The 20,299-nt window shown below is 47.4% G+C and overlaps 8 protein-coding genes across 8 annotated transcripts in view; 4 read left to right on the top strand and 4 right to left on the bottom strand.

The window, feature by feature from the left end:
- Nucleotides 1–1,902: 1,902 nt before the first annotated feature.
- CNBJ2040 (hypothetical protein) lies at nt 1,903–3,201 on the bottom strand (the record flags this gene model as incomplete). The annotated part of the gene is made up of 4 exons (XM_768117.1): nt 1,903–2,009; nt 2,077–2,362; nt 2,426–3,022; nt 3,139–3,201. The coding sequence occupies 4 exons, from the start codon at nt 3,199–3,201 to the stop codon at nt 1,903–1,905; spliced, it is 1,053 nt and encodes a 350-aa protein (XP_773210.1).
- A 621-nt stretch (nt 3,202–3,822) lies between these two features.
- Nucleotides 3,823–5,226, top strand: CNBJ2030 (hypothetical protein; the record flags this gene model as incomplete). Its single annotated transcript, XM_768116.1, has 8 exons — nt 3,823–3,940; nt 3,988–4,121; nt 4,214–4,297; nt 4,356–4,574; nt 4,624–4,639; nt 4,685–4,872; nt 4,930–4,990; nt 5,042–5,226. The coding sequence occupies 8 exons, from the start codon at nt 3,823–3,825 to the stop codon at nt 5,224–5,226; spliced, it is 1,005 nt and encodes a 334-aa protein (XP_773209.1).
- A 113-nt stretch (nt 5,227–5,339) lies between these two features.
- CNBJ2020 (hypothetical protein) lies at nt 5,340–7,413 on the bottom strand (the record flags this gene model as incomplete). Its single annotated transcript, XM_768115.1, has 9 exons — nt 5,340–5,383; nt 5,436–5,494; nt 5,551–5,648; nt 5,702–5,792; nt 5,841–5,931; nt 5,979–6,221; nt 6,277–6,816; nt 6,894–6,998; nt 7,050–7,413. 9 exons carry the CDS (start codon nt 7,411–7,413, stop codon nt 5,340–5,342), a joined length of 1,635 nt encoding a protein of 544 aa, XP_773208.1.
- A 1,337-nt stretch (nt 7,414–8,750) lies between these two features.
- On the bottom strand, nt 8,751–10,425 carry CNBJ2010 (hypothetical protein; the record flags this gene model as incomplete). The annotated part of the gene is made up of 5 exons (XM_768114.1): nt 8,751–8,876; nt 8,934–9,072; nt 9,137–9,568; nt 9,621–10,100; nt 10,160–10,425. 5 exons carry the CDS (start codon nt 10,423–10,425, stop codon nt 8,751–8,753), a joined length of 1,443 nt encoding a protein of 480 aa, XP_773207.1.
- An 800-nt stretch (nt 10,426–11,225) lies between these two features.
- Nucleotides 11,226–12,710, bottom strand: CNBJ2000 (hypothetical protein; the record flags this gene model as incomplete). The annotated part of the gene is made up of 6 exons (XM_768113.1): nt 11,226–11,344; nt 11,412–11,562; nt 11,629–11,815; nt 11,867–11,991; nt 12,046–12,384; nt 12,438–12,710. 6 exons carry the CDS (start codon nt 12,708–12,710, stop codon nt 11,226–11,228), a joined length of 1,194 nt encoding a protein of 397 aa, XP_773206.1.
- A 480-nt stretch (nt 12,711–13,190) lies between these two features.
- On the top strand, nt 13,191–14,946 carry CNBJ1990 (hypothetical protein; the record flags this gene model as incomplete). Its single annotated transcript, XM_768112.1, has 5 exons — nt 13,191–13,687; nt 13,761–14,350; nt 14,419–14,551; nt 14,614–14,857; nt 14,920–14,946. The coding sequence occupies 5 exons, from the start codon at nt 13,191–13,193 to the stop codon at nt 14,944–14,946; spliced, it is 1,491 nt and encodes a 496-aa protein (XP_773205.1).
- Nucleotides 14,947–17,259: 2,313 nt separating this feature from the next.
- On the top strand, nt 17,260–18,183 carry CNBJ1980 (hypothetical protein; the record flags this gene model as incomplete). The annotated part of the gene is made up of 5 exons (XM_768111.1): nt 17,260–17,483; nt 17,568–17,592; nt 17,641–17,749; nt 17,833–17,871; nt 17,957–18,183. The coding sequence occupies 5 exons, from the start codon at nt 17,260–17,262 to the stop codon at nt 18,181–18,183; spliced, it is 624 nt and encodes a 207-aa protein (XP_773204.1).
- Nucleotides 18,184–19,287: 1,104 nt separating this feature from the next.
- CNBJ1970 (hypothetical protein) overlaps nt 19,288–20,299 on the top strand; it is a gene marked incomplete at both ends in the record, with an annotated part of 2,152 nt that continues 1,140 nt past the window's right edge. The window contains 2 exons of the mRNA XM_768110.1: nt 19,288–19,815; nt 19,869–20,299. The exon at nt 19,869–20,299 is cut by the window's right edge and continues 110 nt beyond it. Of these exons, the coding sequence (XP_773203.1) occupies nt 19,288–19,815; nt 19,869–20,299 (959 nt within the window). The remainder of the gene's footprint in view (nt 19,816–19,868) is intronic.

Below are 20,299 nucleotides of genomic sequence, written 5' to 3'. Positions count from 1 at the left end.
CGGCAGACCAGCAACTCGTCGGCGGTTTGGTCTCTAGAAGACCTCGAACAAACGACTCGACGGATCTCGGAGGATACAAATTCATTTTTCACTCTCCAAATAGAACGCAGATCAAGCCCAAGTGACATTGGGTCTGAACATGCCTCGATTCGAAATAGCCCGGCGTCGATCGCCCCCAACGTAGACGAAGAAGACTATCGTCGACGAGCATCTGCTGTTTCTGCAAATCCTTCATTCGGATACGATCAATATTACCAAGAACATTTGGATGCGTTGACAGACAGTGAAGATGAGGACGTCTTTTTCACAGCGAACTTAGTGACAATGAGGCTCTTCTCAGCCACGGAGGCAGAACAAGAAATTCCTGTTTTGGAGGAAGGATTTGTCATCTCTCTTCCGCCGAGCAATAAAGACCACATAAGATCCGATCCGTTGGGAGTTATCGCAGAAGACTACGGGGCCGAACTCGACATTGAGAAAGAATACGCATGTAATGAAGACTTTCCCGACTCAAGGATTATCTCGCCTCACCAAGGCGAAGGTGAGGCATCAAGAATATGGAAACTCCAAGGGGCCCCAAACAGTAATGATACCTCGTTGCCTCTTTCTCATTCAGAAGCAAGCAAAGGCCACCTAGAGTCGCTTTCGCATGTGTTTGTCTCAAGTGGTACCAACGTAGTCAAAGAGGATGATATGGGGCCAGATGTTCCCCGCAGCGGCACGTGGAAATTGGGGTCTCAATTTGATGATAAAGACAAGCTCGTGTGCCAGCCTCCAAGCTCTCCCTCTGGCAATTCGAAGTTCGCTTTTTTTAGTTCTCCGCTCAGCAGGAAACAGGACCATGTTTTGCCGTTCACTAAAGCAACAGATAGGCTTAGATTTTCAAGACCTGCCACCCATATAAGAGACTTTTTGTCCACTTATAACGGTGCTCTCTTCCACGGCAAGTCCAGGGTATCAACAAGAATGGATGACAGTCAGACATTAGCTTTAGATTCGGAAGGCGAGGGAAGACAAGCTGGAAAATGCACCGAAGAGTCTGGCTCATGGTCCCCTATCTCATCTGATAAGATTTCTAGCATAATGGGACAGTCTGCTAACTCTTTGCTTGACAGTGAGATTACAGAGACCAGGGATACGGACGATGACATTATGAAGGCGCGGAAGACGGGTTTGTGCCAAGACGTGTACAGCTTAATGATCGCGCCAAACCAACAAACAAAGGATAATCGCATCGTACACATGTTGGATTCACCCTTTTCTTCAATCTCCACATTGGAGACATATGACTTTGAACGGTGCCCTTCAACAACAAACTTCTTCGGTGACGACCTCAAATTCGGAAATCCCGTGGCCGTCGCGTACGATTCGGCAAGCATAAACTCCATTGCCACTGATCTTAGCGGCTGGAGAGATAACACACCGCGCATCAAAGCTGATTCAGGTGCGTCATGGTTGATGCCAGGCGACTCAGACCATCATACTTTTCATCAAGCAATGTTGGACAGCCAGACGCAACGAGACGAGCAACTCGGAGATTTGGATACTCGATTTGGCAGACAAGGCCATTATTTGAAAGATGTAATGAAGGAAGATTCGTGGTCAGATAATGGCTTACCATCAGATCTCGCTTCTTTAAGGCATCTTATTGTTTAATTGAAAAGGCAAAGGAAAAGGCATTATCTAGAGCGAGCCATATCAGTAGACGTAGGCGCGTAAAAATGAAAAATGTAGCACCGCTTGGCACTGCTTGGCACCGCTATGAACACTCAGTCGCAATTAAAATGTTATTACTAATCATACATCTTCTATCAAAGGCTGAAAAGCCGATGATGAAGATTCTATACTCTATGAAAAATGACAAGAGCCATGAAGTTTTCGATTTTGGTATGTCTAGGCAATCTACGCAGCGGATTGAGACTTGGCGGTGGGATTCCTAAAGAGGTCTACGGCATTACGTAGTTGTTCAAGGAAGACGAACATGCAGATGGTATTGGGGGTAAGCCGAACTACAGCCATGTTAATGAAACGTCCGAATGGGTAGTTGTATTTTTTCTAAAGAGAAAAGAGACTCACTCCAAGCAGGAAGCCAGCCCTTAAACAAGAATCTTGGCCCCTCGTGCTTCAGGCTCTCCAACAACAAGCCGACAGGCCCATGGCCACCAGCTCCAGCCTTCATGTTCATAATTCTGCTCTTCACCACATCCGCAGGTGCACAAATGGTGGTAGCAACGGTACCGGACAAGGCAGAAGAGACAAAGTGAAGAGGCATGCCGTTCTCCATGAGGTTCGCGGCGAGAATGTGCTCCTTGAAGAAATCGTAAGAAACAAGCTGAGAGGCGTTCATGAGGATGGCTCGGATCTGCAGTGGGAATTGTAAGACAGTTGGTCGAAATCCCCCCAAAAAAATTAAAAAAACACGCACAGTATTTGGAGCCAGACCGCGAGCAAGGGAGGCAACACCTTCATTGCTGACCATCTTATAGATGCCATGGATAGCATTTCTGTAGTGCATCTGGTTCTCAGCAGGTTTTGTAGGATCGGCGACCATTCTGTGACGACAAAAGCAGTTCATCAGTAAAACCGCTTGATTTGAACCCAGGACGATGTACCTAACAAGGATGATATCGGCCGGGTTTCCAGCAACACCACCGAGAGCACCAGCGACACTCGCACAAATGACCATATCTCCCGTTCTCAACTTCTTTGCTCCATTATTTGACATTGTATTCTTCATAAGGTCATAGACACCTAGTCTTGTGACACTGTACGTCATCTGCCTGAACACCGAAGCGGTCAAACCAGTGTATAATCCTCGCACACCTATCAAAGTGATCAGTTCTAACAGTTTCGGTGAAGTATGCTTATAAACCCACCATCTTGCATGAGCACGGTCCTCACAGCGTTGATAAATGTGGTTTTTGTGGTAGAGGTTTGCATTCGCCTGTCCAAACCCAACGCCGTCTCTGTTAGCCCTCGTGTTCTCCTCTCCTTCTTTCGCAGCTCCCTTTTTTCGGCGATTCTCACGAAAGATATAACTCACACTCTCATCACATCAAGAGGATGTGTACAGCATGCAGCCACTGCGCATACTTGTATCAGCATTGCGTCGTCCAAAATTAAAGCTGCAACACTCACTGGACGCGGCAGCACCTGCTCGTCGGATTTGACCGAGGTGGAAAAAAAAAAATGTGACGGCATTTCCGTTTGCACGATGGTATAGAGTTAAAGTGGTAACGTAGAGCATAGATAGATCAGTAATGTCACACGTGATGGCCTTGTGGTTCCATACTGAATTCTCACCTCCTAACCTGCAAAGTACGTCATGTTAGCTGCCAGTTCTACGGCTGTACAAAAAATGGCGGTCGAAATAAACTGAGTCGAATTTCTGGGCCAGGAGTTTGGAGAAGGAAATGACATACCAGAACGGATACTTTTGTTGAGTCGGGGGCATGATGGTATACAGTGTAAACAATCGCTGTGGATATAGGTGTGGCCTCACGAGCGATTATAAGGGTATGAGTTTCTTACGTATAACGAAAACGAAAGTCGACAATAGTAGTATGCCAACGAACGACCATCTTCTGATTTGCCATACGGCCGGCAGCGATCTTGATATAAGATCGTCAGGTCACGTGACTCGTTAGTTCGCCGCAACGTCAACTAATTATTACTGAATGAGGCGGGTGAGCGGCGAAATAAGACAATTCCGTTTCGACCGGAGGTGCAGTGTATATGGTTTCTATACAGCAGGTGCTTTGTCCACATATAGTCAGACGGTGAATAACAGCAGCATACAATTGCTGTACAGATACATTATCAATGATCTGCCGGGTATCTCTCAAGTCCATGCAGCTCTCCAGCCTTTCCACTTTCCTCTGCCGGCCTCTATCGACATGGCCAGCTAGGCTGCCAGTGTCACGGCGAGCTATGCTCTACGGTATGCAAAATTCGAAAGCGTGTGCCTGTACTCACAGGCTATGATAGTACCTGGGTCCAATCCTCGCATGTTGGAGAAGTCTCTATCCAGTCCAGCAGACTCGGTTGCCTACGATTTGGAAGATTCTGTGAGCCCAGGTAAGAAAGCAGATGCTAGACGTTTGGTCACAGAATTGCTGGATGTAAGTTTTGGCATCTCACTTTTTCTTTGAAGTGCCAGAGCCTCGGTCACGCCGATGCAAGCTGAAAATGCTAACTTCTGGACTGCGATAAGGGTGAAAGAAGGCCAAAGGGAGAGGTTGTAGCACGAATCAATGCCATAGGCACCGGCTATGAAGATGATGATCTGAACTACGTTGTGAGTATCAAGTTGTCCATCATGTCATGTTTTGTCTGTTTACCAATCGCATGCACAGCTACGTACAAGGCACGTCCAAGCAATTGCACTGCCCAAGACCAACTCGCCTGAACATATCGAATATGTGATCTCTCGCATTAACGCCCTTGCCCCTATGCATAAGCAATCAGGTCAACCAGAAGCAATCAAAATTATTGCCATGATTGAGAATGCGCAGGCCATGGTAGCTATCGAAGCCATTGCTGCTAGCGGGAAAGGGCATCTTGATGCTTTGCTGGTAAGTTTTGTTAGCATTTTTGAAAGTACAAATGCTTATAGTGTTCTAGTTTGCAGCAGAAGACTGTAAGTTTGATTCATATACTGCAGGAATCCATTGACGCCAGCCAGACTGTGCCGATTTGGGTTTGACTCGTACCTCAAGTAGGCAAGAGTTGCTGTACCCTCGATCAAGACTAGTTACAACAGCCAAAGCATTTGGTCTTCAAGCTATTGATTTGGTTTGCGTTAACTACAAGGATAAGGAAGTTTTGAGGGAGGAGTCCGAAGAAGGAAGGAGGCTGGGTTTCGATGGCAAAGTAAGTGGCTGTGTTACTATGGAAGTCTCATATAATTGACAACAATCTTGCATCCAGCAAGCTATCCATCCTGAGCAGATTGATATAATCCATAGCTCATTTGCGCCAAACGAAATAGGTCAGCTACGTTTTTCAAGACTATGTTCTCCATATCTAAATCCCTCCGCAGACATCTTGAAAGCAGCAAGAATCAAGTTTTCTTTTGAGCACCACGATCAGCTCGGCAAAGGGGCGTACACCCTCGACGGTGTCATGATCGATGCGCCTGTGTACAAACAAGCCAGCAAAGTTTTAGCCAAAGCTGAAGCTGCGGGGCTCGAGATTCCGAAAGTGACACTGAGTGACATTCAATGAGTATATGGTATAGATACGTAGGAATACAGTACGATTCTACTCTTCAGTCGGGAGTTTCAATTAAGACCATTGAATTATAGTATTGTTATATATAGTTGTCTTTATAGACGGTATTAATAGCGGACGGTAAATCTGCATTTCGATCGCACTTTGTGACCTGGGCAAATACCAATTAGCCATTATCGATTTCCTGCGACGGCTCAAGTTACCGATCAAGTAGAATATAAACGGAATTGGAGTCAGTGCCAGACCCAAAAAAGCGCAGAGACTATTTGCTAGTCAGTACACTCATTGCTTCATTCTTTTCTACAAAATATAACTTACGAGGTAGCCCATTGATCACCTAAGTTGTTGTACATGGTAGGGAAGGCAAGAATGACCAAACCGGCACCAACATATCGGATAAGTGTTGAACCTGCAAGCTACGAAATGTTGTTAGATGCATTCAGGTAAGAAAGACAAGGGCAATACACACAGCTGATGCAGCCATAGGCCCATAGGCGTCGATCATATACTGAGTAGATCCTTGGAAGATGGACAAAAGGCCGATACCGAAGATTAAACCACTGATGCAGTGTCAATCACATATCAGCACACCTGAAAACACCATTTACCTCATCATGGGAACCCAGAAGTTAAAGTGAACACCAGAGGTCCAAGCAAACCAGAACATTCCTGCTGGGAAAAAGATGGCACAACCCATGACTGACGGTCCCGTAAGCAGGGTCTACTGCATTGTTGCGGATACTTACGGGGCACTAATCTCTCTTCTGGCTCAACTCGACCTTCATGTATACCTCTCCTCTCAATCCCCTTTTTCGCATCTTCAGCCAATCCCTTGTAGCGTTCAAAGTGGATGAAGTTTATACCGAGAAGAATCAGAAAGCCTAGCATGACAGGCACGAACATAAGCCCTCCTTTACCGCCTGAAATGCCGTGCTGGCCGAAGATAATGGGATAGGCGTCAAAATAACCGTAAAGTACAATATATACAACTATAATAACATCAGCAAAAGAAGCCGACCCAGCAGGAAATGATCCAGCACATACTGAGTAGATATGCCACAAAGAATTGGACAACAGGTTCTATCGCCAGCATCTTAAAGGGGCGTTGCAAGTACTTGACAGTCAACTTCCTCAAACTCTCGTCTTCAATGGGTGCCCTCCATGTATGCTCGCCGGTGGCCTTCCGGTAATTAATTGCTTTGAACTTGAGCAAAGCAGGGGCTAGAGTTTCTGGCATGAAGAAGAAGCATGATAAGAAAGCGACCGCATTCCAGATTGCTGTTACCCAGTAACACCAACGCCAACCGTAATTCGCATTTTCGGCCAAAAATCCTCCTATTATAGGTCCCAAGCAAGGCCCAGTAAATCCAGCAGTTGTAAAGAGGGGAAGAGCGATGGTACGTAGAACAGGGTCTCCCACATCGTTCAGTGACCCACCTGAATTGGATAAGGGTGTAGTAGACCAGACCCCTGCGATGAATCGAAGGATGAGGAGAGCTGGGACGTTGGGGGCAACAGCACAGGCAATTTCAAAGACGGTCGCTAGGAGGATAGTGATGAGGTAGATTGGGAGACGTCCATATACTATGCCATGCGTCAGTCTCTACCATACTATGGCCGTAGAGAGAACGAAAGAGTAATATGCAACATATATGAGGTACACTTCCCGCCTGTGTAATCCTGACGCCATGAGAAACACCCTTCCGTCGCATCAATCTTAAAAAGGAGCATGCAGCCGTTTAGGGTTGAGAGCGTCCTCCACCATTCTGCTATGCATGAAGTTCTGCTACTTCGTTTGATAAATAAAGCACACTTACGCTCAGAAAGCGGCGCCATAGGCATCGCACCTACACCCATACCTATTAAAAACATCGAAGTCGCGGCGGTTGCGGCGATCTGCGAGCACCCAAATTCCTCCATCATCCCCTGCTCTGCAGCAGAGGATACAGAGCTAGCAAACGTTAAGGACAGCGTTAAGAAGGCCAAGAGCCCAATTACAAAGGTCTTGTAGGTTTTGGACCAATTTTGAGGGTTCCGAGCGTCGTTCTCGTCGAACGTGACATAGATCAAAGGAGAAGAGGCAAGGGTTTTGAGAGCCTCTTCTTCTTTGCCTTCGACGATAGGAGCGTGGGTAGGTTTAAAGCTCGGCGTGAAAGCCCGATACTGGAGGTAGGCTTCCATGACGTCGGCGCGCTTTTCCACTGTGATGTATATAGTTTTTAAGTAGAGGGAAACAATGAAGTTGAATTGTGCACGAAAATTATTGTGGGATTCACAGATGGCTCTTCTCCATCGACTGTTGTGATCCTGAACCTTCCTTCCGCTGATCTAATATTATTCTAATTTAAAAGGAACTGCCAGTGCTCGGCAACTTTTGTTGTGAATTTGTGTTCGCGGCGCGCAAGACGGGCATTCCGGAGCCATCCGGGACTTATGAATTTGCCGCACAACTCGGCTGCAGTCTCGCATATCGCAGCGCTGCCTGAAGTACAGCCAAAAACTCAGGAGAACGAACATGCAGCCACCAGACCACCACGCCAAAAAAAGAACATGACCCGCTCCGGCCCGAAGACGGAGATAGCCGTCTTACATAATGTAAAGCCTTACCTTCGGCATGGCACGACCGAGAGGGAAATCGTCGTTCGCGGCACGCAGAATTCTACTAATAACAACCGTTAACAACCGTTATTAGTACGTATTTTAGTGGTTTGCTCACCCGCCGGTAATTGAGTGTGTTCTACATCATGGCCAATGGCGGATGGTAGGCAATAAAGTCCCTTCATGAGTTCGTCAGCAGACATCCCAAGTGATCTTGACCTTACAGAGGTTATGTGGGTTGTGGCTGGCCCATCCTCCTGCGACCTGGCTAGAGCCTTTCATTATTGCCTCCCCCTTCCTTCCGCTTTCTTGCACTCTGTGCTCCGCTCGATGAAATTAGACCTTCTCTAAGGAATTTCTTCTATCCACGCATCCCAAAAGGTAAATGAGTGCCCGAAATCAACAGCAGAATATTGACTTCAACCTTTCCAAGAAGAATCAGGTCATGCACCAGGCTCCTTCCTTCAGACTTAGGACTTATCTACAGCAAGCTTCATAAAATGGTCAACGATATAAGCCCTCCCACCCTTTAATCTCTAACAGAATACTTGGCTATCTAACAGAATACTTGGCTATCTAAGTCCAATCCACCCTGCTGTGACTCGCCCTGTCAGTAAGTCAAGTTCATGAATGGGAAATCTAAATTGCCACAATCCCAAAAACTGTCGAAAGCCGATCGAAATCTACTTAAAGCGCCACGCTTTCACAAACCCCTCTAAACGAGCTACCAATCCATGGTTTTCTGTCAGATGGCGTGTAAACACTCCACATAACCAACTGAGCGAGTTCTGATATTGACACAAAAGAAGGAATCTGCCGCTGGAAGTCCTCTTTGCAAGAAAGTGATCAAAGTAAGCTCCGTGAGTAAAGCCCGGCTGGTCCCTATTCTATTAGTCGGGCATATATGCATTGTTTTCCATCTACTGCTTGTCAATACTATAGTTCACTCTTCTCAACCCCATAGCTAACAAGAAGAGACCCCCGACCACGGACGCCACAGTCAGAGGCTTTTGCATCAAAGCCGAGAAGGGGTAAGAATATGTGACCTGAAAAAAAAAAGGTTAACGCCGGCCGGCATGTTTTTTATTATTTTAAAAACCTACATAAACAGTCTTGGCATGATCTTCAGTGCATCGCGCCTTTCTGAGGGTGACGGCGTATCGACCGGTGGTGTCGAGATACGTCTTGTGGATTGAGTGTTCAATGCTGTCAACTGCGAAAGGAGTGTAAACCTCGACGTCCCTAAAACGCATCGTCAGGTCAAGATCACGATTTTTACGGCTTCCAAGCCGGGGGCCCAACTTACTTGGCTCCTTCGGGCAAAATGATCTTCAATTCGGCATCGTCAACGACAACGTCCTTGATACCTGTCATGAACGGCACAGCCAGGACATTTTTCCCATTGGCCTGATCGCTCTTGAGGACATCCTCAAGAGGCATATCATACCCAACTACAAAGCTATAGTTCCACCCACCCAACAGAGGATACCGAGGCCTCAATTCCAAAAGTCCATCTACAGTCTTGGGGCTGGTTCTGGCCTTGGAAGTCTTGACCTTTTGGGTGAGTATGCTACCAGGGCGGAAATGAGAAGTGGAGACATTGCCAATGGTATCGTAATAGTAGGCAGAATGGGCGGTAGCAGGAATACGGAGAGGAAGCTCTGTGAGAACCTGGGGCGGGGTAGACGCGTGGAATCGGGATTGCTGATGGGCAAGCCGAGAGAAATGACCCTTAAGCCTGTATAGATGTTACCTCCTAATTTTTGTCCAGAGACAATTGATGGACATACCTGGGCCCAGCATTCACCAATGACATCTCATCTTGAATGTTCAAGTTGGCACCCCAGTGGCTCACTTCAGCGCTACGCTTCAAACTTTTAAGACCAATCACAGGTTGCTTGCTCTCATAATGCACCGAAAGAGGCTGTTGCTCAAACTCATGTTTATTAAGAGTGGCAGGAAGAGAGTGGAAGGGTCCAAGAGTAAGGGATGAGCCGGCCTTGGTAACGGTCGAGTCGTGGGTATAGGTGTCGGGAACAGACGTGTGAGAGAGGATGATGTGAGGAGCGCGGTACTTTACACGCTCGACGTCTGTGGGGTACCAGCTGTCGACATACGTAGAGTTGGTGGTGAAGAGGAGGTACTGCGCTTCCCTCTGGTCGATCTCGGCTGGGAGAGGCTTGCTCATATGAGTGAGCACGTGTGTGAGGGACAAGGTAGTGGTATCTCCATTCTTCAGGTGGCCAAGGGGAACAGAGACCGTTGGTGGGCTAATCAATTATCCTTCAGCATCACATTGCGACCCATGTATATATGTGCGCAGCCTTACCTGTCATCAATAATCCTTACGCCCTCTACCGCCTTTCCGCCAATCGCGACCTCCCACCAAGCAGGGATCTCATCCCCGTCCCCACTCAAAGCGAGATGGTACTCTCCTGGCTCATCTACCGTTGCCTTGATGTTATATTGTGTTGTGACTTGAGCTGTCGCGCCTCCGAGCTCGACTGTGCGTGCGATAGCTGTGTTGACGAATGTCTGTGGAGGGGGCGTGATTGCAAGTGCGAGAGGGAGAAGGAGGGCGGTGGCGAGCAGCATGGCTTGCCGTTTTTGTGGTAGGCTGACGGGATATGCTGGTTAGTTGCGGTACAGGATAGAGCAGTTACAGTGAGTTCGTTGTCGCTGTCCACCATCTTCTGCCACGACAGAGCGACGGCGGCCATAACCACGACGGAGAGCTCCGCAGTCAGCCCGGAGCGGAATCAAAAAATCACTGGTATTGTAGTCCACGTCATCGCGCCAGAGAGAAGACTGAAGAAAAAAAACTGCAGCTGGTGGTGGCTGCTGCTGCTGCTGCTGATCTTCTTCTTCTTCTTCTTAGCTTTTTCTTCTTACCACCACCATTCGTTCTTTCCTAATATTCTTTCTGCAAAATCATGATTTTGTTTGTTTCCTTCTTCCTCCAGATATCGCCGACACCCTCAAGTACATCATCATACTCTTTAGCTCCACTAATGCACCTCGTCAACTTTCTCGGTCCTTGAGCCGCCACCTCCAGGTTTTCGACATCCTATCCAAGCTCGTTCCCACTCCCCCAATCATCCTCTATCCGCTCTCCCCGCATCTCATGTGTACACTGTTCTCGCCCAAACCCAGGGGTCCAGTGATAGGAATGGATGCTATAGTGAGGAACACTAGTTCGTGCTCAGCTTCCTCCGGGCTTCATTGTCTGGCGTGCTTCTTTTGCGCCTTTTACCTTTTCGTAATAAGTTGCCAGGAAGGGGAATGCACATTTTTCCATACCGATGAATTCTTTGCTACTGTATTCTATATATAAAAACCTATGGATGCATGTGGTATACGGAATACATAACGATATCGACCTAATATATGGGATTTTACGGAGCAACAGCAGGAGTCGCGCTGCCTGCTTGAGGAGTTGCAGAAGCACCAGCCCCTGCCGCATCTGCCGGTTGGCCAGCTTGCTGACCGTATTGTTGCGCTTGCCAAGCTTGGACTAGAGGTTACAAATAACGCATTAGCCAATAGAGCAAAACAAGTCGAAGTGTGTGAAAAAGACGTACATTGAGGGTCATTGACATCGTAGCCATAGGCGGCCCAGTAAGCAGCGTATTGCGCCCAGGCATCAGAGCCTTGAGCAGGTGTACCACCGCCAGCGGCCGGGGTAGCTCCTGGTTGACTTCCTGGTGTGCCAGTCGCGGTAGCGCCAGTTTGCTTATCACGCATAAATGTCAGCAAATATTATCAACTTGAAGAATAGGAGACGATTGGGAAACATACGGCGTAATAGGCAGCGTAAGGGTCTTGACCGGCAGTTTGACCGCCATAAGCGGCGTAGCCACCGTAAGCACCACCCTGAGCGCCTTGATTGTGCGCATCACGGGCCTTGGCATGCTCTCCTCGCAAAACTTCAAGAAGGTCTTCGGCAAGAACCTTGGCTCTTTCAACTTGATCCTCAGTAGGAGCACTGTACAGAAAAGTTAGCGGACAGCTTGTTGGAGGACGACAAGATACTCACGCGATGTTGATGTGCATCGGCTCGTCAGACTCCCTTCCGGTATCACTCTCCATGAATCCTGATCCTTGTCCCTTAATCTGAACCCTCGCACCAGTCTCCGCCTGAATATACTTTACAAACATACCCTACAGTCTAAATTAGCGGGCTTTCCCCTTGAATCCAACTAATTCGCGACTTACACCCGGACCAACAGTCTTTGCCCTGACGTTAAAGTTTCTGAGGCTTTCGAGACCAATATACAACCTCTGCTCCGGCCACTTTACCCTTCCGTTTGGCATCGCTCCAGATGGAGGTGGCAATCCCAATGCTCTATTCCTAGCCACCAACGTTCGCTCGTCAATCAAGGGACCGAGTTCTTGGTTGATAAGATCATTAATCTTGCCGATAGCGGCATCAAGGATGGATTGAGATGTGGCGACCACGTGAAGATAAAGAGGGACTTCTCCAGGACGCATTTTTGATCGATCGGGGACCCAAACACCTTTTGTCGTTATAGACGCTCCAGTTTCTTCTTCGATCTGCCAAATTTTATGTCAGATCATGGCAAAGTTATATCAACGACACCACTTACTTGCTTCTGCGTAGAGCCCTTTGTCAAAACGTATCGATTCCTCAGATCATTGATCTCAATATCCTTCACAAAGTCACCTTCCTCCTTTTCTTTCTTCATAAGCTCAGTCCCTTGTACACCGGGTCGCAAGGATGCAGCAATCTTGGCGGCGATGGCAGCTGCTCTGGCGGCAGCGTCAGAGGCGGTGTCGTTGGCGGCGGAAGAACCGACAGGAGGGGCAGGGGAAGAACTGGAGGGGGCATCAGCCCATCGAGAACGTCTTTCGGCATCCATTTTAACAGCGGATGTGGAGTGTAGATGTAAATGGGTGAGAGAACGAGATGAAGATGGGAGGAATTGCGATAGAAGCTGCTTCTTCGGTGGTGTGAGATTTGGAGGAACGGGATCAAATTACAAAAGTGGAGATTGGGACACCCGGCTTGTTTCCTCTTCTGTCCCAGCTCGCACTCGCTGCAGTGTGCGGGTTCGAGGAACTGTAATTATGTCTTTTGCATTCACCAACGAAACAATGGTTGGCTCAGATCTAGAGAGTGGCATTCGCGCCCTCTGCCACAATTCCCTCTTTTCATTCACTCCACAACCCTTGTACTCCCTTCCTTTCTTTTCCTTCAGCTATATCTTTCCCATGCAACTGTCTCAACTCCATCGAACTCCACTCATCGCCATCTATCCCTCACTCACTCACTTTCGACTCATGACACCCTACAAACACAACATCTAGAAGAGGAAATCACCATAATTTTTGCGACTTTGATGTCATCACGCCATCCACCTCAACCACCCGGAGCATTCCCAGAAGACAGCGAGTTTGAAGATAGTGTGCAAGTTTCCATCTCGGAGAAGGATTCGGAAACGGGCCCTGTAGATCCATCAATGAGTAGACTGCAAAGCAAGTACAATTATGAGCGATCACTACAGCGCGAGTATCCTTTAAGCTCTTGTTCAACAAGAGTCTGGTTGGAGGAGGACTACTACTATGATGGCGGTACAGATGGGGATGAAGAGGATAGGCAATTGGAGTCTGACAAGAGGAAAACGCAAATCACTGACGAAAGCCAGCCTCTTCGAACGAGCAGAACAAGTAGAACGTGCTATGATTCACGAACTAGTGGCGGTGGAAATTCCCCCGTCACAATTGAGACCATTCTAGGCGACGGTTCAAGTGCATTTGGGACGGAGGAATCAGAGGCTTTGAGGAAATCTCCGCCTGGTAGTAAAACCCATCCGCGATATACTCGAATTCAATCCAGGTAGATGCTATCTTTCTCTTCATAGCTGGCTGCCCTTGAATAGAGCTGACCTCAGTCCACCCGCAAATCACAGTGGACGATTTGCCACGCCCGACCCTCTAAAACAGTATATGAGTGGAGCAATATATCTTGATAGTGGAGACGAAGCAGAATTTGCGCACAGCTCAGCATACAACTCTGCGACTACAAGCCGAAGAGGATGGGTTCCCAGCATCTTGCCCAGAAGCAGAAGCCACAAGCCAGGTTCATTCTCGAGCGAGGAAGAATCTGGTACGGAGACGGGTCCTTTCGTACAATTTGATGTTGAAAATAGTGACGACGAAAGTCCTTTCCTGCCTCCTTCACGGGTCCAAGACCCATATCCTGTTAGAAGTACCACGATAGAGACAGACGACCCCTCTGCCACCCGCCAGTCTGTATTCAGAAGCTGGTTAAACAAACTCACTTCCTTCTTATCAAGAAATGCCGCGACTCCTACTCGTCATACTCCCACCATTACTACTACTCCTACTACTACAGTTCCTCCCCAAACGACTGCCCAAGTACTTCCCGACTTTACCACCACAACCACGACCGCCCCAGTGAGAAAGCCTATCTGGGAGATACTTGATGGCGAAAATGTGAACTTGACGGAACGGGGTTGGCAATCAGTCATCCAGCGAAGTAAGTGATGAACACAACGTGTTCGTTAGACGTTCATATATGCCTGCACAGTTGCTGAATCGATATAGCCATGGGCAGCCGGCACCCTTCTTTACAAAACTCATTTGGCGGTACGAACCACCCAGGACCGAGTTTCTACCCTAATTTTTCGCAAAATCAACCTCCTTGGGACGCAACGAATCCTTCCCAGTTCAGTCAAAGGTAAGTCGAATTCTGAAATGTAGGAGAGAAAAACGTATTATACTAATAATGTGGTATATCAGGGACCAACCTACTATGGAAAACCTGATTAGGTATCACATGATGATGCAAATGCGTCAAGACGATGGGGATTATGAAACGGAAGATGGTCTAGGGTTTAGGTCGGGTATGCGATACGTCCCGAGCTCAGTTTTTACTCACCCTTCCGTCGCTAGTAATGGGTTGGGAGGTAGTAGAAGGATCGTCCGCTTACCAGATGGACGATATGGTCCATCAGCCTTTGGTCAATTTACTGAATCGAGTCAGGTACAGCCAACTTTCATGCACAACGCAGCTCAGCAGCCTAACAATACTTTCTGACAAACTAGTTAGCCAGGAGGGATGGATCCAAATAGATTGGCATTCCTCAGATATCTCGCAAGTCAGGCTCAAGGAACAGGCAGGGGTCGATCAACCCATACTTTTAGATTGCCTGTCGTCTTCTAATGATTCAACGTGGTACTGAAGATGTTGATTAATAGTCATGAAATCTGCTTTCCTTCGTATAGCTGCAGTTACCACGCGATGCATCACCCCGTGTTGCCTTACTCAACAGTAACATACAGGCTGGTGTGCGCAGCTGAACATTGATACTGATGAAAATGTCATGTTCTATTTCGTGGAAGAAAACTCTAATAACAAGTAGAATAACCAGAACAACACCAACAGGGATAGTTGAACGCCCCTATATGTTTAGTGTTGTTTGTTCACGTTGTAAATGATGCCTTCCAAGGCTAGTCATTCCCAACATCCTAGCAAGAACTACGCTAGGATTCGATGTCATATTACGTCTTAACGATTAGCAATAATAGTTAGCGAAGTGAAAAGATCAAATTTTCACAGAGGACTTCCACCCGCATTCGTTCTACTATCTGACAGCTTATTCCGTCGTGAAAGGAGATACAAGTTGACCGCTTCCAAAAGGTCAACGGAATGTTGAGTCCCTCCATTTATCGACCTATCGTTTTCGCTGACATCCTTTTTCAATGACTTTCTTTATACCGCAATTGCAGGTCCCAAATTATGTTATACATGAGCTCAAACCATCCACCCATGTCTCTTCTTGCACATTTTTTCTCGCCCTCATACAAAGTCCCGTCATCACCTCAACAACCTATATCACAATCTAACCTCCACACAGTTATTTGGACGTTGACGGTCATTAGCTTGCGAAGCAAATGCCGTCTTTTGAATTATCAAGGCAGTTAACGGGCTACAATGGGCAGACAGGGCTTATACCTTCTCTCAGTCCACAACCCAACAGTAGCACATTCGTGACACTTCCAATACTCTCATTCAATGACTGTTCCAACTCCTATCAGAACCCTAACGGCCATCGTCCCAGCCCCTATGCGTCGAGTATGATCAGCCTCCAGAAGATAACAGCACATCGATTCAATCCGACTTGACTTACGGATCAGCCGATACGTACTGGCATTAGGACGACCCAATCACACCCAACATCAGTCAACTGAATCTCAGCGTTACAAAGAGACCAAACAACCCTTGGGATAACGCCAACTAGACGTCTCCCTTGACTTGAGCAACGATGATTGACGAAGAATGCAGTGATACTTATTAGAATACACCATCACCAATTAGAACAGCTTACCTAGTACAACAATCGTTGCCAAGGGGCGTTGATGTACACCGAGGGGGGGGGGGGAATCCATCCCGATACTGCCGCGTCTGATCAGACTGCTAGTACCAGCGGCTCGACTTATAGCAAACTTAGGATCCTCCTCAGTCTGACCGCTTTAGCGCCTAAGCAAAAAGGGCAGAAGCGAGGATGGGAAAGCAGCGAGGAAAGATTGGTTGAATTTTTTGTTGGTCCCGCGATGAAAGTCGGTGGCGGTAGGTCTGCGGAATAGCTTCCAACAACCGAGGAAAAACAATCAGGGTGGAATCAATGACAACGAAAGCAGCCATTAAACACAGCAATATCCATCTTCCTAGGCTTTACAAACTTTCTTCTTGGTCAGGCGAGTCTTCGTATCGAATTCGAGCCAGGAGGGCAAATCCAAAAAGTCTCCAAGCCTTCATTCGCTCGTATCGTGGATCTGTAATCGTAAGATTCACAGGCATCAGACATCTCCGAGGGCCCTTCCAATACATTCATTTCCAACGACAGCAGCACATTTGAACCCATCTAGGCCGTCCACTGGTGGCGGAGGTTTATTATCGCCCCATCCCACTTAGAGCATTATACTGGCAGTCAAAACGGGCCACGCTATCGATGAAGATCGATTTGACAGTAAAGGTCGGATCAGTGATCAGTTGGCAAAAAGACTTTCCCATCGAATCCGACTCGACTACCCTTCGATCGATTGATTTTGGCCCCGAGAATTGGTTCACCGATGATACGGAGCATTATCTCACTGAAACGGCGATTTCTACAGTAGAGATATTGTCGAATCCTGAACTGAGCAGTTTTGATAGGATCCTCATACTGGAAGAAAAGAACATGTTCCAATTTGGCGATTGTTGCTCTATATAAAGACAAACAGTCTTACGTAATTATATTATCGGCTGTGACCCGCCTGTGAGTAGTTTACATCGGGTGACTCACTACAGTACTGTGTGGCCGGCCGCCGGGCGGACCTCTGTTGATGTCTTGTTCCTGCAATGTTCGTTCTTGACTTACTTTCACTGTCAAAGCTGCATCCAGTATGCCCCCACGGACATTCACTCCTTCTGTACTCACCAGTATATCCAGAGCACTCAAACCTCCCAGCTTGCCTCCTATCATTCCACCTCATACTCAAACCACCGCCAGTAATCGACCACCTACTGATGCAGCCGTCCTGATCCCACTCATGAACATCAATTCAGAACCTCATATACTTATGGAGCTACGGGCGAGTAGTATGAGAGTACATGCTGGTGAAGCGAGGTGAGGTAGTACCCTAGGATCGGGGTGCATTACGACAATCCCAAGCATATCGGAGCCTCGCTGACATAGGATATACTGGGATAGTTTTCCTGGTGGTAAAGCAGATGATGTGAGCTGCAATCCATCTTTCTAGGAAGCCAGTTAATCTCGGTCACAGACAGACAGAGACCTTGTACATACTGCCTTGAGAGAGGCCCATGAAGAATTGGCTTTACCGCCTTCTAGTGTTGAAATCCTCGGTATGTTAGATCCGGAATACAGCCTTGGTAATCGTTCTCGGGTTTGGCCTTTCGTGGTCGGTTCATTCTTAACTTAATTCGCTTGTCGAATCAAACTAATATATATGCAGGGTTTCATTCACTCGGCACCACCGCCATTTTCCAACGCGGTGTCCTCCCTGTCGTCACTTCCACTATCCTCCCTAATACTGTCATCTGCTGAGGTTTCTGCCATCTTACCCCTTCCTCTCTCAGCGCTATCTGATCCCAGACGCCGCTCCATACATCTCTTTCGTCTGAACAGGTTCCGACCATATTACAAGATAAGGGCAGATGATCTCGTGATACCTCTGCCGGGCAGTAAGGTTGATATACCAGAACATTTGGAAATATGGGGATTGAGCGGTTGGTTATTGAATAAGTTTGCGGAGAAAGTTGGATGGTTGGATACGCCGGAAATTGAAAAATCTCCTGAGGACTAGGGTATGAAAATGGGGGCGAGGTATTAGATGAAGGGGCATGGTGGATGCCTTCAATATAAGGGGAAATGTGATTGAAATAATGATCAACAGACAAATATTCACAATTATAATGACATTAAATAACCCGCAATATAACATTAGTACATCCGCACAAAGGTATAAGCATAAGGCTATTAAGAAAAGATGGCCAGTTAAGGAAACGTCATTGAGAATTGTATCAGAATCGCAGCGGTAAATGTAAACAGGAGTGGCCTGTGGTGGGCTGCTGTTTGCAAGCATGTTTCGTTGCAATCAAGTGATTGGCTCACACTCATATAATAAATGACTATGAAGAGACTTGACAAATACGAGTCCCGAATCATTGCTTGTCGCTCCGGTTGGTCCTTGCTTGCCTTTTGTTTAATTTTCTATGGACCCCTAAGATGTATGGTCAGTCGGATAACTTAGATTATAACAGTACGGGCTTACTTTCTCCTCAGTCAACGCGGTACTCCAAGGACTGGAGACAGATCCTTTGGTCCGCTCATCATTTTCCCGTCCCCATTCCTTTTCGTGGCTCTTTAATCGCTTCCCTCAGATATACTCAGCCGAGAGCCACCCAATAGTCCGTATTGTACAAATGACATTCTTCCAAGGGGTGAAGAGTCTTCTAGATTTGGAGAGCATCAGGCGTTACAACAATGTCATAAATATCCTCGTCAAAGGCATTGAGGCCGTTAGAGCTACCTGTACCGGCACACGTGTTTAGAGACTGCACGTTCGACGTTCCATTGTATTGTGCAGGATATTGATTGCAGGGGGCAGGTAGCAGCTACTCAATATCAGCGAAGAAGAAATATGTGGTTGAGAGTACTTGAAAGAGTATGTCGATCATATTATTTTAGTCTACGTGATACCCGACTTCAACGAGGAAAAGTGGAGTCCCCGACGAAGTCCCAAGAACTTGAACAGATCCGACGCGGGGGACTTGGGGGGCATGGTCACGTGACCGATGCCCCCACTTTCGTCGTCAAAGACGACGCCTTTCTGCAATGAGAGTCAGTTCGACCGTACAATCCCGGCAAAATCATTACTCCCGTTCGAAACTATATTACTACAGTCACAATGTCCCCGATCCTCAAGAGAGACATAGCAGATCAGATACGCCAAACAAAGAAATTCGCAGCAACCGCCATCGGATCATCATATCTGGAGGAAGAGCCTTACCGGATTCCTTTGTTCGAAGAACAGCCTGAAAGTCGAATGCTCAAGTCAGAGAACACCAAAGACGGCGATAGAGGGGGGCCCGCTTTTACTTCCAGCTCATCTGCAAGGCAAGGCATAGGGGTCCATGGAAGTGAAATCGAACAGGATTACGACTACAGAGAAGCCAAGTGGTTGAACACCAAAGCTGCTGCGGTCGACGGGAAGGGCAAGAGCAAGGCGATTTCCGAAGACCTTGGCAACTTAGAGGAAGTTGAAATGGATCAGTTGGTGTCAGATAGGCTGTCAGTTGACAGCCGGAAGGATAATGGGTCCTTCGATCAAGGCGTGCCGAGTGAAAGATTTGGTTATGCGGAACCTGAGCTTGAAATCATGCCAAACGGTGCCGGAGGAGATAAGCGGAAGGACATGATGAGCCTGCTTTTTGAGGTACGTAATCTTCTTTTTTTCAGAGCATATATGGATCACTCAATCTGCGCTAGGCCACTCCTTCTATTCTACTTTCTCTCGTCGGACTTGTCTTCACCGGCCAACTCCTGGAACATCTGGCGCGATGGAGAGTCTTCAGACGCGTCGACGAGCTTTTCATCCTTGTCCCTATGATCGGCAACCTCAAGGGTAATCTCGAGATGTGTCTTTCCGCCCGACTCGGTACATCAGCTAATATTGGTGAACTGGATCATCGTGTCACACGACGTACTATGCTCATCGCCAATATGACTCTTCTTGGTCTCCAATCCCTTATTATCAGCTCCGTTGCGGCCTTTATTAGCTTTATTCTTGGTCTCTTGACGGTCCACCGACTGGGTGATATACCAGAAGGCATGACCTACGGCAACAGCACGAATCCCGGTCTTGAAAGTGCTGATCAAGAATGGCATGAGGGTTATACTAGGCCAGGCTGGAAGCAGTT

The sequence above is a fragment of the Cryptococcus neoformans genome, chromosome 10 (genome assembly GCF_000149385.1).
Source record: "Cryptococcus neoformans var. neoformans B-3501A chromosome 10, whole genome shotgun sequence".
NCBI lineage: Eukaryota > Fungi > Basidiomycota > Tremellomycetes > Tremellales > Cryptococcaceae > Cryptococcus > Cryptococcus deneoformans.
The sequence above is the reverse complement of the archived record's forward strand: the minus strand, read 5'-3'. Positions and strand labels throughout refer to the sequence as shown.